The following is an 18,228-nucleotide window of genomic DNA, read 5'->3' on the forward strand; positions in this document are numbered from 1 at the left end:
AGGTATGTATTTACAACTATTTTCAACACGTTTTCACCAACATTTCCATGTTTGAAGCCAGGAGCATCAGCTACCATTTTGCCAGAAGTTCTTTCAGGGTTTTTTTTTTTTTTTTTTTCACAAAGGAAACAGGCTATTAAGGCAATTGGTCAAGAACAGGCCTTCTTGGATCCCTTTCCAAGCTGTGTTTAGACTTTAGAGATACCATAAAATATTTCCTAACATTATTCTTTCATTAACTGTAATAAAATAACTGAGTGTAAATCTCAGCATATTCAAGGGTATATTTATTTTTCTCCTGAGTTTAATAGGCAACACACTTTTAAACACATACAATAAATACAATTTGAATTGCATGCCTTATATCTTGCATGATGTTGTTTGTGCTCTTATGCTTGTCTCCATTAGTCTATTGCTATACAGTAATACAGCTTTATCAAATCAAACCTTTATAATGTATTCCTTGAAGATACTTGAAAATACTTCATAACCAATAGTTTTTTTACACAATTGCTTTTTCAAGCAATGAATTTCGATTTAAATAAAATATAGATTTACAAAACATAGAAAATTTACAAGACATTATAAAACAGTTGGAAAGTATGTCAAGTCTAAACTTTTGTGCATTTAGTCTAGGAAAATTTCACATCTCTCTTTCCACACCTATAAAACAAAACAGAACCAGGACTGACTTGAGGAAAGCAAGTATTTATCTCTGCTGTTTCTAACTAAGGAAGCTGTCAAATGTGATCATTTGCCTGACTGGAAATTCACATAAATGAAGAGTTTGCCATCAACTTTCTTTCAAGTAAGGAAAGAAAAACATTTCAATATAGTAATGCAAAACAAGTGGAAATTTTTATTGAACATTTACTTGGACAGGCACTGTGCAAAATTATTCCTTGTCCAACCACCTCCTCAGCTGTAACTGGTAGCACAATTCTTGACCCATTTTACAGATTAGGAAACATGAGTTTTCAGAGTTTATTGGCACTCATGTGGCTGTTACATCGTTTTGATGTTTAAACGACCTACTTTATTCGAAGTCAGGTAGTACAGTCTGCTGATGGGAAATACAGTATTACCCAAGGGACTTCAAAGAAACAAGAAGATGTTTGAGTTGCACAGTGAGCTAAATTATGCAAGTTGCAGAAATCCTAGGTGTATGACACCTAGTATGACACATTTCTGATCAGTTTCTACCCTCTAGGATGGCAACAACCTTGTAGATCCATTATGGATTAGGTTTCTAAACTGTTTTGGTGTCATGAACCCCTTGAGTCTTCTGGTGAATCCAATGGACCTTGTCTCAGAATAATGTTTTAAAATGTATAGCAGAAAGAAGAGAAATTATATTGAAATACAGTTCTGCCATTTGACCCTTCGGATTTTTCCAGTGTTTCTACTCTGCCCACCTCTCCTCTCGCGTCTACCAAACAGGCTTTCTCTACTTTATTTAGAAAGGAAAATGAGAGACACTCAAACAGCTCTGTAGATTATGGGGGTAACAGGGAGTATGAGATGGGCTACTGAGGAGGTGTTTTTGAGGTGACATCACTGTCTCCCTTCCTCTTCCTTTTCCCTTCCCTCTGAAAGCTTCCTCACTTCTCTAGCTCTTCCTTCCTTCCCCACATCAAGTCCAATTTTTCTCCTTTTACTTCTCTATCCTCCTCACTCCTTGCTCAGTCCCGCCCACTTTTCTAGGCCCGCCCCTCCAGGGCCCCACCCTCAGGCCGCTCCTCCAGTCTAGGCCCCGCCTCCTCCTCAGTTTCCTGTCAGTGACGCTGGGGCCGCCCGGTCGCCCCGCCCCGAGGCCCACAACAAGGGTGTCCGCGGCCTGTCCTCCACGCGGAGGAGCCCAGACTGCGGAAGGATGGAGCTGGCCGCGTTCTCGGGGGAGCAGTTCCGGGAGGCCTGCGCTGAGCTCCAGCAGCCCGCTGTGGCCGGGGCCGACTGGCAGCTTCTCGTGGAGACCTCGGGCATCAGCATCTACCGGCTGCTGGACCAGGTAGCTGCCAACCCGCTGGAGGACCGCGGGGCCTAGAATGCGCCAGGGTCGACCTCCCCGCAGGGAGCGCGGGGCGGCAGTCGCGGAAGGGACAGGGGCGGGTCTTCTCCGGCTCAGGGAGGAGCTCCGCCCGGACCCTGTCTCAAGTTCTGGAGCTAGCGCATGGGCGGTGCCTCCAAGTGACTGCGTGCAGATCCAGGGAAGTTGGAAAGTCATAGGAGTTCAGCCTCAGGTCAGGCCCGATGGGGCATGTAGTTAGTTAGAAGTTAATGACAGTTGAAACGTGGGTAAGCTGGTTCCTAGGCCCGTGCACACGTCTGCAAGGGACGTTGATCCTCACTCTCCAATGCGTGGCATATGGGGGTCTGGGGATGGGTGAGGGACGGTATCTTGGGGCCTGGATATAGGAGGAAAAGAAACAGAACTTTAAAAGGACTGGATGTGCAGGGTGGTGAGTGTCGGGGGTTGGCGAGAAGGGCCCTGCTATTTTAGTGACTCGTTTCTTTTGGTTGTTAACCCTTCCTTCCTGGTTGCACTTGGTAAGTTGAGTCGGAAGCTTCAGGCAGAAGGAGTAAAGATGTAGGAGGAACGGGATTGGTTGTTAAAGTCTTTGCAACCAGGTAGCCATCCAGGTGGAAGGCATTGCCCCTGAGGCCTGTCATCCAAGGCTTGTCATCAGTTGCTTTGTGTAATAGTCGCAGCATGGCAAGTAGGTTAAAAGTCACCTGCAGGCAATGTGGGTGAAATTGAAGTTTCCTAATACAGGATCAGGGTATTATAGTGTTAGAGTTAGGAGGATACCTCATGCTCACCTGGTTAAACACCAGGTTTCACAGGTGAAAGCAACAGACCTCCAGGGTGAAGTCACTCCTGAAAGGGCCCAGATAAGTGAATACCAGAGGTGGGATTGGAGGGTTCATGATCCTGTGAATGTCAAACATTCAAACATACCAAGTGAATGTCAAACATGATCCTGTGGTTGCCTTTTTAGGCAATTGCATTTTTGTTTACATCAAATATAGTATTTTTATCTTTTAAAACAGAAAACAAACGTTTGCAATAGTTAGAAGTTGCTCACCTGTTAAACAGGAATGAAAACCTTGCTTGTCTCATTGCAGGGTTGTTAAGGGGTTCAAATCCAATCTGTCAGATATGTGTGAAAATTTGATAGCTGTAGATAACTCTACAATGCACCGGATAGTGACCCCATAGCTCTCCCAGGGAAGAATTATCCAGTCCCAAATTGTAATATTGCCAAGATTGAGAAATCCTACTCTAAATAAATGGAGAATATAGGTATTATGAAGAAATTTCCTGTCTAAAGACATACATATTTGCTTTGGAGGCAGTCCGTCCTTCTCTAGTTAATGGGACTATAAAGCATGCTACTTTGAATACTTACAAATTAGTACAGCTGGCCTTTTCATAATCCAGAACACAGCAGATACTACAAGTAGATAAGCACCATATTTACTTTTTTTCTGTATACAGATGTTATGTCTTGATGGATTACTCGCTTAAGAAACTCTGAATGCTTGCTGTGTACAAGGACCATTGGGTATAACAAGATGATCAAGAGCTCACAATCTAGAACAGACAGAATTAATTTCTTAGGGTAACTTTAAAAGGTACCTTAGTTTGAAAATTGATACATTTTCAGACAAAGTCTTTCTTTTATTTTTTATGTTTTAGAGATGAGGCCTTGCTATGTTGCCCAGGTTGGTCTTGAACTTCTGGGCTTAAGCAATCCTCCTGCCTCAGCCCTCAGCCTCCCAAAGTGCTGGGATTACAGGGATGAGTCACCACACTCAGTCAGACAAAATTCTTTTATATTCTCTGCTATTCCGTTTTTCTTACCAGCCACATCAAGACTTTGGCCAAGTTTTGTTGATTCAACTGCTCAGACATATCTAGCATCTGGCTTATTTCCTCCCATTTTCTTTCCTTTATCTTTGCAACTTTGGGTACTCAGCACCCCTCACTTAGAATTGCAGTGACCTCTTAACTAGTTTCTTGGCCTACCATCTCTCTGCTCCTGTCTATCCTACACCTTACAGTGCAATCAAACATCTGAGAAGCAGTGATCTTATCACTACGTTTTCAGTGGCCTATTGATTGCAGAAATAGTAATAATCATCACTGTAATAGCTAACATTTATTGCGTGATTTCTTATAATTCAGGTGCTAAGTGCTTTGGAAGTATTGATTTACTCAATGCTTGCATCAACTCTATGATAAGGTGCTATGATGATCACCTTTTTACCTATATGTAAATGATTGCATAGAAAGGTTAAGTTGGTTGCTCAAGATTCCAGCTAGGATCCAAGCCCAGCTGTCTGCCTCCAGTTCTGTGCCTTCAACATGCTCCTACATTGCCTCTCCAAACAGAAGGCAAATGCTGCCTAGTGGGTACACTGAACTAATTTGGTCTCAACTCACATTTCCATCATTCTCTTCCATTACTTGTCCATAGACCTGGCATCTTCTCCTCTAGCCAGCCCAGACCACTTTGCCATCTTCCCTGTATATAGACAAGGCAGTTGAGGTCTAGGGAAAGTCAGTGACATATGCAAGGCACATGGCTAAGAAGTGGTGAATGAAACTGGGATTTAGATCCAAGTCCATCTGCCCATGAAGCCCTTACTCTTTGCCCAAGCCACACACACTCTTTTTGTAATAAAGCTTCCCGCATGTGGGTTGGACCATCTTAGGAGGGTGAGTCCTCCTTATTGGAGGTACAGTATTGTGTTGGAGAAAAAAACTCAAACTGTGTTTTTTTTCGTTATCTCAACATCACCGACAACACAGTAACACAGAAGACTCCTGTGACCAAATGTCTGAGGATTTCTCCCCAAACACCAAGTAAGCAGTCAGTTGTGTGGACATCACCTAGGTGTCCTCCTGTTCAGTGTTGACACTACCTACCTGGAAATAGTGTCAGATCCCATAGGTTGAGGTCCCAGTCCCACAAGATTAACCCCCTCTTCCCTGCCACTTGCAATGCCAGTTGAAAGCCCCAGGGTGTTTTACCTGTGCTTCTGACCAACTGGCTATAAATAGGGGATCCCATGGCCCTCTCCTTGGATTCAATTAATTTACTAGAGAGGCTGACAGAACTCAGGGAAACACTTGCTTGCATTTACTGGTTTATTACAAAGGATATTACAAAGGATACAGATGCATAAGATGAGGTATGGGGGAAGGGTCTTGGAACTTCCATGCCCTCCTTGGATGCGTCACTCTCCAGGAACCTCTTTGAGTTCAGCTATCCAGAAACTCTCCGAACCCCGTCCTCTTGGGCCTTTTATGGAAACTTCATTGGCTAGGCATGACGAAGCATGGACAACAGTGTTGAAATGTGACTGGACAGAAAGGGTCTGAGCTCATATTAATAGACTGATTGAGGAAAGCCAAGAAGGCCTGTCCAGATTCTTCAGGCCTCTCCATGCAGCATTCCTTCTTCCAGGGTATGGGGCAGGACCCTCCCTGGGATGAAGGTCTTACAACTCTTGGCTCAACTCCTGAGGCCTAAAATGCACCAACATACAAAAGATTATAACAAGGGCTATGAAAGTTATGAGCCAGGAACAGTGGATAGAAACCTATATGTGTGTGTGTGTGTGTGTGTGTGTGTTGGATGTACAGTACTGGAGTATATATGTGGGTGTGTGTGTATACTCTATGTCCAATACACACACACACCCCAACACATATGTATACACACATATGTAAATTATATATTTATATATACACATACATATATGTATATGTATATATTTTGTATATGTAGCTCATAATATCACAAGTACTGTATTCAGAAAGGAGACCAGAGACCATTTGTTTATATACTTCATTCAGCCTTTATTGAGGATCTGCAGTGGGTCAGATTTCCATCTATGGAAATGGATCTAAGATAGAGTTGCTCCCCTGAAGATTCTAGTGGCTTTGTTTTGAAGTTATGGGCATTGGCTGGACTGATGGTCCTTTAAGGACCCAATTGTGCATAGCATGCTTGCCACTGTGTGGTACGAGCTGGTTGTGATGACCCTTGGCTTTGCTTCCCACAGTCAGCATAGAGGTGGCCAACCTAAGGCCAAAGCTATGTGACTTCTTGGGGCTCTTGAACAGGATTGGAAACAAGGATAGAGAAAAAGAAAATTGTGACCATGATTTAAATGATGCTGTAACAAAGTTACTGTTACGTGTTTTTAAAAGACTGAAACAAGAGTAAAGGCTCTTAAGAGATTTCAATGTAGCAAATTGTATTTTAAAATAATAGAATTGTGTCCTTTATTTAGTAGACACAAATGATTCTGAATCCTGTTCTTGGACAAGTGGGTAATTTTGATGTACAACATTTGATGTACAAAATTCTGATAATTTATTTGTTTTCTATTTTTCTATTAAATCACAAAGTTTTGGACTGGAAAGTTACTTCTAAGCCATGCTGTCCAACACCATCATCTTTTTCCTCTACTTCTTCTTTCTTTGCCTACTCTATTTCCTTCCTCTCTTATTTCTTCTCCATGTTGTAATGATAATAACTTTATCTGATGCTGCAAATTATAAATGTTGTCCTATAAGTTTTCATTTATCCTTCTAAACAGATGTGGAAGATAGGCAAGAACGGGCTTACTTTACAAATGGAAATTAGATTCAGAGTTGTTGAGCGAGCTACATAAGACCTCATAACTAGTAACATGAACAGTCTACTATGATAAACTCAGTACTAAGCACACAGCTTGCTTCAAGACAAGAACTACATTCTGTTTCCGGAGGCTAAAGCAAAACTAGACCAGGGCTGCCATGGGTATTGTGGGAAAAGCATGGATTTTGGAGTCAGATAGTCCTGTGTGAGAGTTTCAGCTCTGTTCCTCTATCATTCATTCATTCATTTGGGAGATATTAATCAACTGCCTCCCATGTGCTACTGTCTTCGCAGACCCTGGGGATAAGTGGTAAAGGAGGAACGTAGTGCTGCTGCTTCAATGAATGAACTTCTTGAACATGGATCATATTCATTGATTAGAATAAGCCCATAGTATATGATGAAATGTCCAGTGGGAAATGCTATCAAGTGCTTTAAAGAAAATGCTATAAAGAAAATAAAACGAGATAAAGGGATAGAGAGATGGCATGGCAAGGTAGCCAGGGGTGATATGATGTGTTTCAGATAAGGGAGTCCAGAAAGGCCCCCTGTGGAGGTAACATTTGGCCAATTTGAATAATGCAAATATCTGGAGGAGAAATGAATCTGAGTGTTTCTTAAAGTTCAAGCACATTGGAATCACTTGAGAGAGCTTTACAAACAATACCAAGCCCTACCTTAGGGATTCAGGTTTAACTGGTCTACGGTGGGGCTTGGGTGGTCCTTTTGCTAGGCTCCCCTTCACATAGGGGTTAATTATTTTGTCCTCTCTACTTCTGTGTATGTTTGAAATCTTTCATAATAAACCATTTTTTACACGTGTGTGTGTATTATGAATATGTGTGTGTGTGTGTGTGTGTGTATATATATATATATATATATATATAAGCTTATCAGGAGATTCATATGAGCATGCTGGCTTTTAAGCCACTGAGATAGAGGGAACACTGGATGCTAGTCCCTCAGCTAGGCTGAGCTTGCCTCGTTTTCCAGGAGAAGCCAGGAGGCCCACAGGACTGGAGTGGATATGAGATTGAAGAGTGGCCAGGGGCCAGGCCCCACTTACTGGCCAGGTGATATTGATCAGTTACTTTTTCATTTTGAAATCTCAGTTTCCTCATTTGCAAAGCCTGGATAATACTTACCTTTCAGGGTTGTTGAGAGGATTGAATGAAATGATACATGGCAGAATGGTTCTCAAACTGAGTGTGTGTTAGAATCTCAAACTTGAGCATGTATTGAGTGTGCATTTGGATATATATGTACACACAAGCATGCATTGAGTGTGCATGAGAATATATATACACACATATATATGCACACACATATGTGTATTCTATATATTTCATACAATCGTCTCAACAACTCTGAAAGGTAAGTATTATCCTGGTTTTGCAAATGAGGAAACTGAGATACGCACACACATATGTGTGCATATATATGTGGAAAATACATATGTGTATATATACACACATATATATGAATATATACACATGTATATATGTGTGTGTATATATATTCTAATCACACTCATCAATGAATGTAACCCACATTCTTATCAATGAATATGTTCTATGTTCATGTATGTATGTGTATAGATAGATACTCTTCTTTTTTTGTGCATTATATTTCTAACCAGCTGCTGAGTGATGCTGAGGCTACTGGTCCAGGAACCACACTTGGAGAACCACTGGTGGATGGGGAGCATCTAGCATGGTGCTGAGGCAGTTCTGACATTGAGAGCTAAAGTCAGAGGCAGTAGAATACCCTAGAGATGAGATGCAATGGAAATTGAAAGGTGAAAGTGAGACCAAAAAATGTCTTAAAACAAAAGCAATGTCCATCTTAGGACTCCCTCTCCCTGATGTTTAAGTTAGTGGCCACTCGGGAGTAAATGTGGTCCCCTGAGCAGTGCTGAGAAGTTCCCCTGGGAGAAGGGCCGTGGATCACTTAGAAAAGCTCTTCCAGTGATCTGCAGGCAGGCCTTGCAGGAGCTTTGGGCTTCGTTACTATGCCATTAACCACTGCAGCATGCCCGTAGAGGGTGAAACCAGCGCTCAGAGGCTCACAGCTTCAATTTAGACAAAATAAATGTTGGACTGAAAAACTCTGGCTGATGGCTTGACTTACTAAGTTTTTAAATCTAAATGCCTGGCACTGTGAGAAGGGACAGCCTAAATTGTGTTTTTGTCCTTGAATAGGGCTTCTAATCAAAGAGTTTGGTGAGGAGCAGACAGTACTTTCCCAGGGACTGTTCTTTCCTGTGCTCTTGACCTACTAAAATACTCAAAAGGCCAGCAAGATGGGAAAAACTGCGTTTGGGCAGGCTGGGCTGAGAGAAAGTTTGGCCTTTAGAGAGAAACACAGATTCAACTCACAGGCGGACAGATTTCACTCTATAGATGTGAAATCCCTACTCCTATTTCCCCAGTTAGCATCATGAACCACTTTACTTCAGGACTGTAAAACTGTTCTGCTCCTTTCTCTCACCCTTCTGATTAACAGCGTGATTGATAGGATAATTCTTGAGCCCTGGTCACTTATGGAGCTGAAACTTAATTGTGGGCAGGGCCACCATGTCTCCAGGACACCCATCTGTGGCATTCTATTTCCCACCATAGACCAAGGCCAGCTCCTTCATTTCTGTCTCCCTTGAGTGTGCAACTGGATAGATAAGTTAGAGCCTCAGTTTTTCCCTCTCCTTGCTTTTCTCTCTTAGGATAAGCCTGTGGGTATGAGGCCATGCGAGAATGCTGGTCTCAAGGTTCAGATTTGGTGGAAGGAGGGGAGAGCAAGGAGTAAGATGCCTCCCTTCTGTCTCCAGGTATAAGCCAAGCTTTATGCTCTCACTCTGTCTTTCACCAGATTGCTGTGTGGCAATTACACAGGTGGCTATTAATGAAACAAAACACCAATGTTTCATTCAGCCTTGGGACTCCCTTGAGAAGAGAGGTGACTTGTAGGGAAGGGTATAGGCATTCAGAATGCTTGGACATAATACCATACCAACATCTGGAGTGAACCAGCAGCTGAATCGGGGGCAGTGCTGAATGGAGGTTCTTGTCTCTATAAATGTGCCTTTTCTGGACATTTTGCAGAACATCTTTAAGCCTCAGTTTTCCTGTCTGAAAAGTGGGTTTACTGATGGTCCATACCTCGTATCATTATTTGGATTAAGTGGGATAATCCATGTAAAAGCACTTGGATCTGTGCCTGCTCTTCAGTAAATACTCAGTAAATATCAGCTATCAATATTTTACCCAGCTGTGTGCAACCTTAGGGATTAGACCTATCACATTTCCTTAGAGAGGTCTTAAATGTTTAATCAGATTTAGCCAACTGTCTGTCTTTGTAGAGTCTTGGCACATACTTCCCAGCAGCAGCTGCAGCTTTGACTTCTGCCATTAGAACTGCTTTACTTTGATTAAAAATGCTTACTTTTCATACCATCTGAGTCTATTACTTGCCCAAAAGTGGATGGACTTGGACAGCTTTTAGATAAATAGATTGGGGCGGGGGAGGTTTCCTGTCCCTCTGAGGAATGGAAATGAGCTCTTCCGTGACAGGCAAAGAGAACTCAATGCACGCTCATGAGTGCATTCACAGGATTTGAGAACATGTGATTTATCAAGACCGCCTTGTAGTTGGTGGTATAAATTCAGATAAACACCATAAATTGGAGGGAATGAGTGGGCTTTCTCCAGGCCTGGTTGGGTGGTGGGACATCTACAGGAGATTACTCCTGTGTGGGGCTTGCAAAAGTCATTTGGAAACATTATGACATTTTGACACATCTCATATGTAAATGCATAACATCTCTTTCAGAGTTTATTCTGCTTGGGACAAATAAGCGTACTATTGACAATAATATTTCTCAGAATACTTTAACCCTATAAATATAATTGAAAATATATTGCACAGCTGTTTTTTTCATGCATTTGAATCATCATTACTAAGAAATATACCAGTTTAATGTTTAGACAAGTTAGCCAGAGTAATAGCATCTCAAAAATTAGTGACAACAGTAACAGATTTCCTGACCATGCATTCCCCTATCTCCAGCCTCCATTTCTTCATTTATGAATTGGAGCTAACGATGCTTACATCACAGGATTATTACAAGTATTCATGATTAAGCACAGCCTGGGTTAGAGCAGGTGCACTATAGATATTGGTTTTCCTGAAAACATACATTACAGTTCTCAGTCCTAGTTCTTTAATCTGGAAAAAGGAGATCATCATACCTACCTTATTAATGAAATAATAATCTACCTTATTAATAGGAATGATATCTAATATTTACTAAGTACTTATTATGTACACCACATACTAGAACTTTAGATGGATTATCTAGTTTAATCCTCATAATCATTCCATGAAGTAGAAACTTATTAGACCCATTTTGCAGGTTAGTAGTGGAGAGTTTAGACTCTACCCAGACAGTGAATCTGAGCCCATGTTATAACCACCACACTGTCTTTTCTGACTAGCTTTTCTGATTTATGAGACAGCACTTTGGAATAGTGTATGGAAAAACTTGGCAAAGTACCTCATCTGTTGAAAGTGATGATATTCATCCTTTCCCTATACCTGCCTTTCTCCTGGTTCTTTCCTGAACCCCTCAGAAGCAGCATCTAAAAAAAAATACTTCTTCTGGCCCTTTGGAGGCCTGTTGGGCAAACACACCAGGCTTAGGGACTCAGGGGAACATCTCAGTGGGAGGTCCATTCTGGGTGGCCTGGAGCAGGAGTACTGGCTTAGGGAAGGAATGGGTTCTCATCCAGGCTTTGCCACCAACAGCGTCATCAGCTGACTCTTGGCAAGTCACTCACATTACGCAGTTGAGCTAAGACCCCTTCCTGCTCTAAGATCCTGTGTGATGGGTCTTCTTTATCTTTATCATTAGTTTGTGGTCTGGAACAATGATTTGGGGATGACATGCAGAGAAAATACAGCTAAATAAGGAGACACTGTAGGGAATAGAAGGGGCCAGTGTGCAAAGACACACCATTTCTTTCTGTCTGTCCTGTTACTAGCTGTAGGACTTAGGCAAGTAAGTTGGCCTCTCTAAGCATCATTTCCTTCTGTAAAGGTAGAGATAACACCAACTTCCCTGTCTACATCACAGGACTATCTTAGCTGTTACATGAGAGAATGAATATAAAACTTTGGAAAGTGGACCATGCTTAGAAAAACAATTACTAGTATTATTGAAAGACTTCATAGCAGGTCAAAGGGATTAGAAAACTCCTTCAAACACAAAATACATGACTTTTGCAGTATTGCTAATAAATCACCAAGGGAAACAGAATCCAATCTGCAGTCAAGTAGAAGCCTCTGCTTGATTTCTTCTTGGGATCAAGATGTAGTGAATACCAGTGGGTATTCACTCTATCTACTGTAGCAGGTATATATAAAATATATATACCTACTGGCATTATATATAAACATATATATCTGCTGATATTATATATAAAATATATAAATATGTGTAACATATTCTATATATAACATTTATATAGAATAGTATATATTATATATACATTTATATATATTTTTTCTTAGTTACTAATTCAAAGGAGACAGAACTTTTTATAACATGGCATGTAGGGTTTTGTATGCCTTTGTGTAAAACTAAATGTTGTACCTCAATTTAATATCCATTAAAGTGTCCATTATCTCTTCTTTTCCTTGACAGTGCATTTTAGCAACATTTATGTACTTCTGTACTGTTTTAATGAATTTATGTGTTATTATATTTCTTATAAATATTCATAAGTCTTATCAGCACTATTCTGTCAGCCTACTTTTTTACCTTGATGTCAAATTTTTAAAAATAAATCTGGACTTGGTAAGGAGAGACTTGTATTCAAATGGGTTATTTCAAGGAGTTAGGGAAAGAAGTATTACAGTAGGAAGAGTGCTTTGCCAATAAGCTCTACAGGCATCTTGGGAGTTACAGAGCTGTTCTTTTATAAACAGGAGCAAAGAACATTAGAAAGAACGGTATGCAGGGATGTGGGATGAAAGGATGGTGTGATCGGATAGCAGACCGGAGAATACTTTGCCCTAAGCCCAGCCTGTTTTCAGGAGGGACTGTATGCTGGCTCAGGTTTAGAATAGGCCAAAGTTCAGGGGCCTAGAGGAAGGAGAAAAGTTCAGCCAGTTGGGTTAACAAGCATTTTGTTCTGGTTGATCAGTCAGGGTGGGCAGCTCAGCTAATCATTTATAAGACAAAGAAAGGGAAATTTGGAGGGTCTGTGTCTGGCCTTGTTGTAGGTAAATGGGGGCATCCGTGAGTCTTATCTAAGTCACATAGGGAAGGGTAGTGGATCTCCGCGGTAAACTTTATGAAACACAAAAGATGGGGGATTTCTTAACCTTCACTGTAATCTAGGATGGCAAGGTTCAAATAAAATTCAGCATTGTTGATAAGGACCACTATGTCAATTACAGTTGTTTTTAGCTACAAGTAATAGAAAATCGGACAATCAATGACAAACAGAGGCATGTTTATCTCACCTAATAAATAAGTCAGAGTTCTACCTATTGGTAGAATTGCTGTCATTGGTTTAGCAATCAGTGATGCCAGCAACCCTCTGAGTCTTTCTACTCGATTTCTCATGTTGATTGCCTCTTGGTCATAGGATAGTTGCAGCAGTTCCCACCATCACGTCCACATTTAAAATAGGGAGAAGTCACATGGCTACCTCTCCTTGCAGTGGAGGCCAGGGAAGTTGTTGGCTGTTTACATTGCCACAGGGGTTCTCTTAATAAACAGAAGGAGTGTTTACCACATCAAGTCTTACGTTTCTTCTGGCAGTTGTATTGTGTACATGATACTGGCTAATTCTCTACTACTAACATAACCCTTTTACTATTTGAATAGTACGAAACTAAATGTCTTATAACTGGAGCATTAGAAAAGTATCCAGTATATTTTAGTCTAGATAAGGAAACTGAGCCACTGTTAGAGGTGGTTTTCTGGAGGAGCTTCAGGAAAAGCCAAGAATCTCTTGAGTAAACTTCTTTGGAGTCATTTATTCAAATGTTAGTAAGCTTGGAAAAATAAAGCCGATGTTGCAAAGGATTTATATCTCTAATTTTAAAGAGATCTTACACATCAGATCTTATTATAGTAGCAATAAAAGCTTTGCCAAATACATTTTGCTTTTTCATATCAAATTGTTTGTATAATCAATGGCACCCAGTGCTGGTGAGATGCTCCTCTGGAACTGGTGAGAGTACACACTTGGTACACACATTCTACAAGGTTTGTAAGAAGTATAAAGAGACTTAAAATGTTATCTACTTAACCTAAAATTTATCCCTAAGAAAGCATTTGTAGTAAAAAAAAAAAAAATAAAACAGAAATTTGGACCAAGTATTCTACACAAACATGAATATTCTGGACATTTTTTTCATAAAAATATTTGGAAACAAGTATTTTTTGGAGAATAATTAGGTATGGAGTCTTCATAACCTCAGTATAATATTTAGTTAAAAATAAGAGTACAAACTATTTATACCATATGATTCCCATTTGATAACTTACAGATATATTTATTGACTTAAAGGAAATATGTCAAATATTATCAGTAGATATTTTTGGATTATGGGGTTGCATGTCGCTTTTTAAAAATTCTTTTTGTCATTTTTATAATCTTTTTAATTATAAAAAACTCTATTTTTTAAAATATGAAGTAAAAATGAGTGTGGTTGCTGAGATCCTTTTTAAAAAGAAGTAATGGGTGAGAAAATGCTTTGATTAGAGAATGCGGACTAGGCTGTCCAGCACTTGAACATTGTATTAATGAAGTAGGAAAGGTGTTGCCGTGTTATTGAGCATTTGGTTCCTCTGGAGCTCTGGCATTGCTCAGTCCTGCCTCAAAGGGAATGTTTAAAGGAAGTTGTCACAATAGTTCATTCTTCTGTATTCACGCAAATCATGGTTGTTCTATTTTTCTCTTCCTCGAGAACTTTCTGTTCTTTTTTTCTGTGCCATATAACAGGATGGAAGTCACTAAGGTTTGTAACTACATTTAGGAGAAGAAGGGAACCAGTTTAAGGGAACAGTGTGTCTTAATTTATACAGCTATCCAATGCTAACTTATTTAAAGGTTGAGGAGGTTATTATCTTAACACATAAGAATTATTTTTGCTTAGAATGTGTAGAAAACAAGGCCTCAATATTCTTGAATAATTGCTGGTTGTCTCCCTTCTAAAGCCTATTGATGAAAACAAGTGTGTATAAGTGTAAATGTGTGGGTATATATAAATCCTTACTAAGTTCTCTTGTGTGTGTGTGAGGGGAGAGGGCAAGAGAGATAAGATGTTTATCTTCCTGACATTTCTCATTGGACCCTGAGGTCTGCCCTTCTACTGGGGTATCCATGGCATGACACATAAGGGGTTCAGATAGACTAGTTTGGTATTTGCTGGTTGGAAATTCTTGGTATAAAATCACATGCTTTTAGAGCTGGAAGATTCTTATCGATTCCATTTCAATTTTAAGTTCATTTTTTGCCAGGTACTTTCACATACATCTAAGATTCCTAAACCGGGATGTATTTATCCCTAGGTTATACCACCCAACCCGGATGACCCTTAAAGCTTCAGGATCTCTAGAAAGATTCAGCATGTTTATTCCTTGACTTCCCCTTAGTCCATGGCACGGCGTTTAAGGAGAGGGCTTCATTCGTGCATGATTAACCAGTAACACGGCCTTAGCACATGGACACGAGAGTTCATCCAAAAGTTCATGTTTGTTCATTTGTTTATTTGCCTTTGTGTTGAAATTAATCTAACAGCCATTGCTTTAATTTTAATAATAGAGCCTTTAGGCAGAGCTGAGGGTCAGGAATTGTAAGTTGCCACCGTAGAGAGAGTGAAATGTGTGCTGGGGCAACTCTAGGCCAGGACCCTCATGGACAAGCACATGGCTTACCAAGAAAACAAGGAACTCTCTTATCATTTGGAATCTAGAAAGGCCTTTTTCCAAATAAAAGGAACTTACATGATTTGAAGCAGATTTCTTTTGTTTTTCATTTTCAGTCTTTTATGCAGAATCAAAAAGAAGCAGTTGTTGAAAGATTCTGTCTTGGAATTGATAAAACAATGTGTTGGGTTTCACTATGCCACATGGCTATGTAAATATAACCTGTCCCAAGAACTGTAGCTGCCTATGTGACACCCTTACTTGGATGCTTAATAAACATCTTAACCTCAACTTGTTCAAAAGAGAACCCTTAATTATGCCCAAAGCCCACCAATCACCTCTTCTCCAAGTGTTTTCTGTCTTAGAAGATGGCATTCCCATCTGCCCAACTTGGGTTATAAAAATTATCCTCGATTCTTTGCTTTCCCTTTCCCCAGGATCTATCAACAATTCCTTTTTACTTTACCTCCAAAATGTATCCTTAAATCACTGACTCCTTGCCATCACTGTTGTTACCTCCCTGTTCAAATCACCATCATCTCTTATCTGAACTATTGCACTGGTCTTCTCACCCATCTCCTTGTTCTCTTATGATCTATTTTCTACCAAGCAGCAAGAATCACCTTTAAAAAATTAATTTGATTGGGTCATTCTTAAACTGAATTCTGAATCAGATCTGGTCATCCCTCTGTTTAAAGCCATCCATTAGTTTTCCATAGCAACGAGAATAAAATCTTTACCTCTTACCCTGGTTTCCAAAGTCCTTGGGGTCCAGCCTGACAACCTCTGTAAACTTAGCTTCTGCCACTCTCTCTTTTATCCAGAGTTCTCCAGACCCCAGGTTCTTTAAAGATGCCAGGCCATCAATCTGAGGACCTACCTTCTACCAGGAACGGGCTTTTCCTATCTTCCTATGGCTCACTTCTTCTAGCATTTGGAACAAGATGCTCTGATAAATGTTAACTCTCATAGAGGCCTTTCCTGATCACCTGATTACATAGATGTCCTCCCCATCCCTGCCCTTGCAAGGCATCATTTATCACACAACTCTTCTTACCCTATTTAAATTACCTGGATGGCACTTACAGCTATCTCTAGCACTGCTGCCTACCTGAATTTAAGATCCCTGAGAGTAGGGCCTTCACCTGCTTTTTTACCATTGTGTCACTAAGACCACAGAGGAGGTCAGTGTTTGGTGTGGCATGAACTCCATCATCAGCTGCTTTTCATATAATGTGGAATCCTGCTTTCCCTCAACTTGGGAACCAATAGACATTTCTACCTGTTCTGTTTTTATAGAAGACTGGACTTTATGAATATAAAGTCTTTGGTGTTCTGGAGGACTGCTCACCAACTCTACTGGCAGATGTCTATATGGACTTAGACTACAGAAAACAATGGGACCAGTATGTTAAAGGTCAGTGATGCTTGCTCTTTTTTTTTTTTTTTTTTGAGACACAGTTTCACTCTTGTAGCCCAGGGTGAAGTGCAGTGGTATAATCTCAGCCCACTGCAACCTCCCCCTCCCAAGTTCAAGTGATTCTCCTGCCTCAGCCTACTGAGTAGCTGGGATTACAGGCATGTGCCACCACACCCAGCTAATTTTTGTATCTTTGGTAAAGACAGGGTTTCTCCATGTTGGTCAGGCTGGTCTTGAACTCCTGACTTCAGGTGATCTGCCTGTCTTGGCCTCGCAAAGAGCTGGGATTACAGGCATGAGCCACTGCACCCAGCACTTTTTTTTTTTTTTCCCAAATCATTAGAACGTAGATCTATTCTGACCAGGTGTAGTGACTCAACGCTTGTAATCCCAGCAGTTGGGGAGGCTGAAGCGGGCAGATAACTTGAGGCCAGGACTTTGAGACCAGCCTGGCCAGCATGGTGAAATCCTGTCTCTACTAAAAATACAAAACTTAGCTGGGCATGGTGGTGCATGCCTGTAGTCCCAGCTACTCAGGAGGCTGAGGCACTAAGACTTGCTTGAACCCAAGAGGCAGAGGTTGCAGTGAGCCAAGACTGCACTTCAGCATGGACAACAGAGGGAGACCCTGTCTCAAAAAAGAAAAAAAAAAGGTATAATCTCTTTTTATTTATTCTTGCCAGTAGAAAAAAATAAAGTTAACTTCCACTACATAGTGCTTCCTATTAAATTTTGAAACAAAAGCATTCTAAATGTGGGACTGAAATGCACTTTTGCTATTGCTAGGACTTGTTCCTTACATAGTCTTAGACCCTCCCCACAGTTTGCTCTTGGGGCTCCTTTGCTGCCACTTTTAAGTTGTGTGATCCTCCCATGTATCTAGTTGTCATGAAAGGGGAGGAGGTGCGATCCAAGTTTTGGTTTGAGAGTTGAATCAGAATTTCCCAAACAGAGAAGAATACATGTATATGAGGAGGTGAGAGACTGATGGGAATGACTGGTTAAGGGCATTCTAGGCCCAGGGATCAGCATTAGTAAAGTCAGGAAAGCACGAAGCAGTATGTTCAACAGCCACCAGCAGTTTGGTGGTGTTAGGTTGGTTGGAGTAAGAGAACCTATCCTAGGTCTTCAACTACTGTTCGTACTAGTTCTACTACTACTATTGCTAGTACTGTTGTACTAGTAGAACTAGCTAATAGAACTAGTACTAGTAG

At 40.7% G+C, this 18,228-nt stretch overlaps 1 protein-coding gene across 3 annotated transcripts in view; it reads left to right on the top strand.

The window, feature by feature from the left end:
* PCTP (phosphatidylcholine transfer protein) overlaps positions 1–18,228 on the top strand; it is a 132,576-nt gene that overhangs the window by 19,704 nt on the left and 94,644 nt on the right. Inside the window, exons 1-2 of one of the 3 annotated variants that reach the window (XM_033183580.1) lie at positions 1,762–2,008; positions 16,894–17,011. In XM_033183580.1, the coding sequence (XP_033039471.1) occupies positions 1,874–2,008; positions 16,894–17,011 (253 nt within the window). In that variant the 5' untranslated portion in view covers positions 1,762–1,873. Of the gene's footprint in view, positions 1–1,761; positions 2,009–16,893; positions 17,012–18,228 lie in introns of those variants that run through there. The other 2 variants (XM_033183578.1, XM_033183579.1) reach the window with 2 other exon arrangements.

The sequence above is a fragment of the Trachypithecus francoisi genome, unplaced genomic scaffold, assembly GCF_009764315.1.
Source record: "Trachypithecus francoisi isolate TF-2019V2 unplaced genomic scaffold, Tfra_2.0 Lachesis_group20, whole genome shotgun sequence".
NCBI lineage: Eukaryota > Metazoa > Chordata > Mammalia > Primates > Cercopithecidae > Trachypithecus > Trachypithecus francoisi.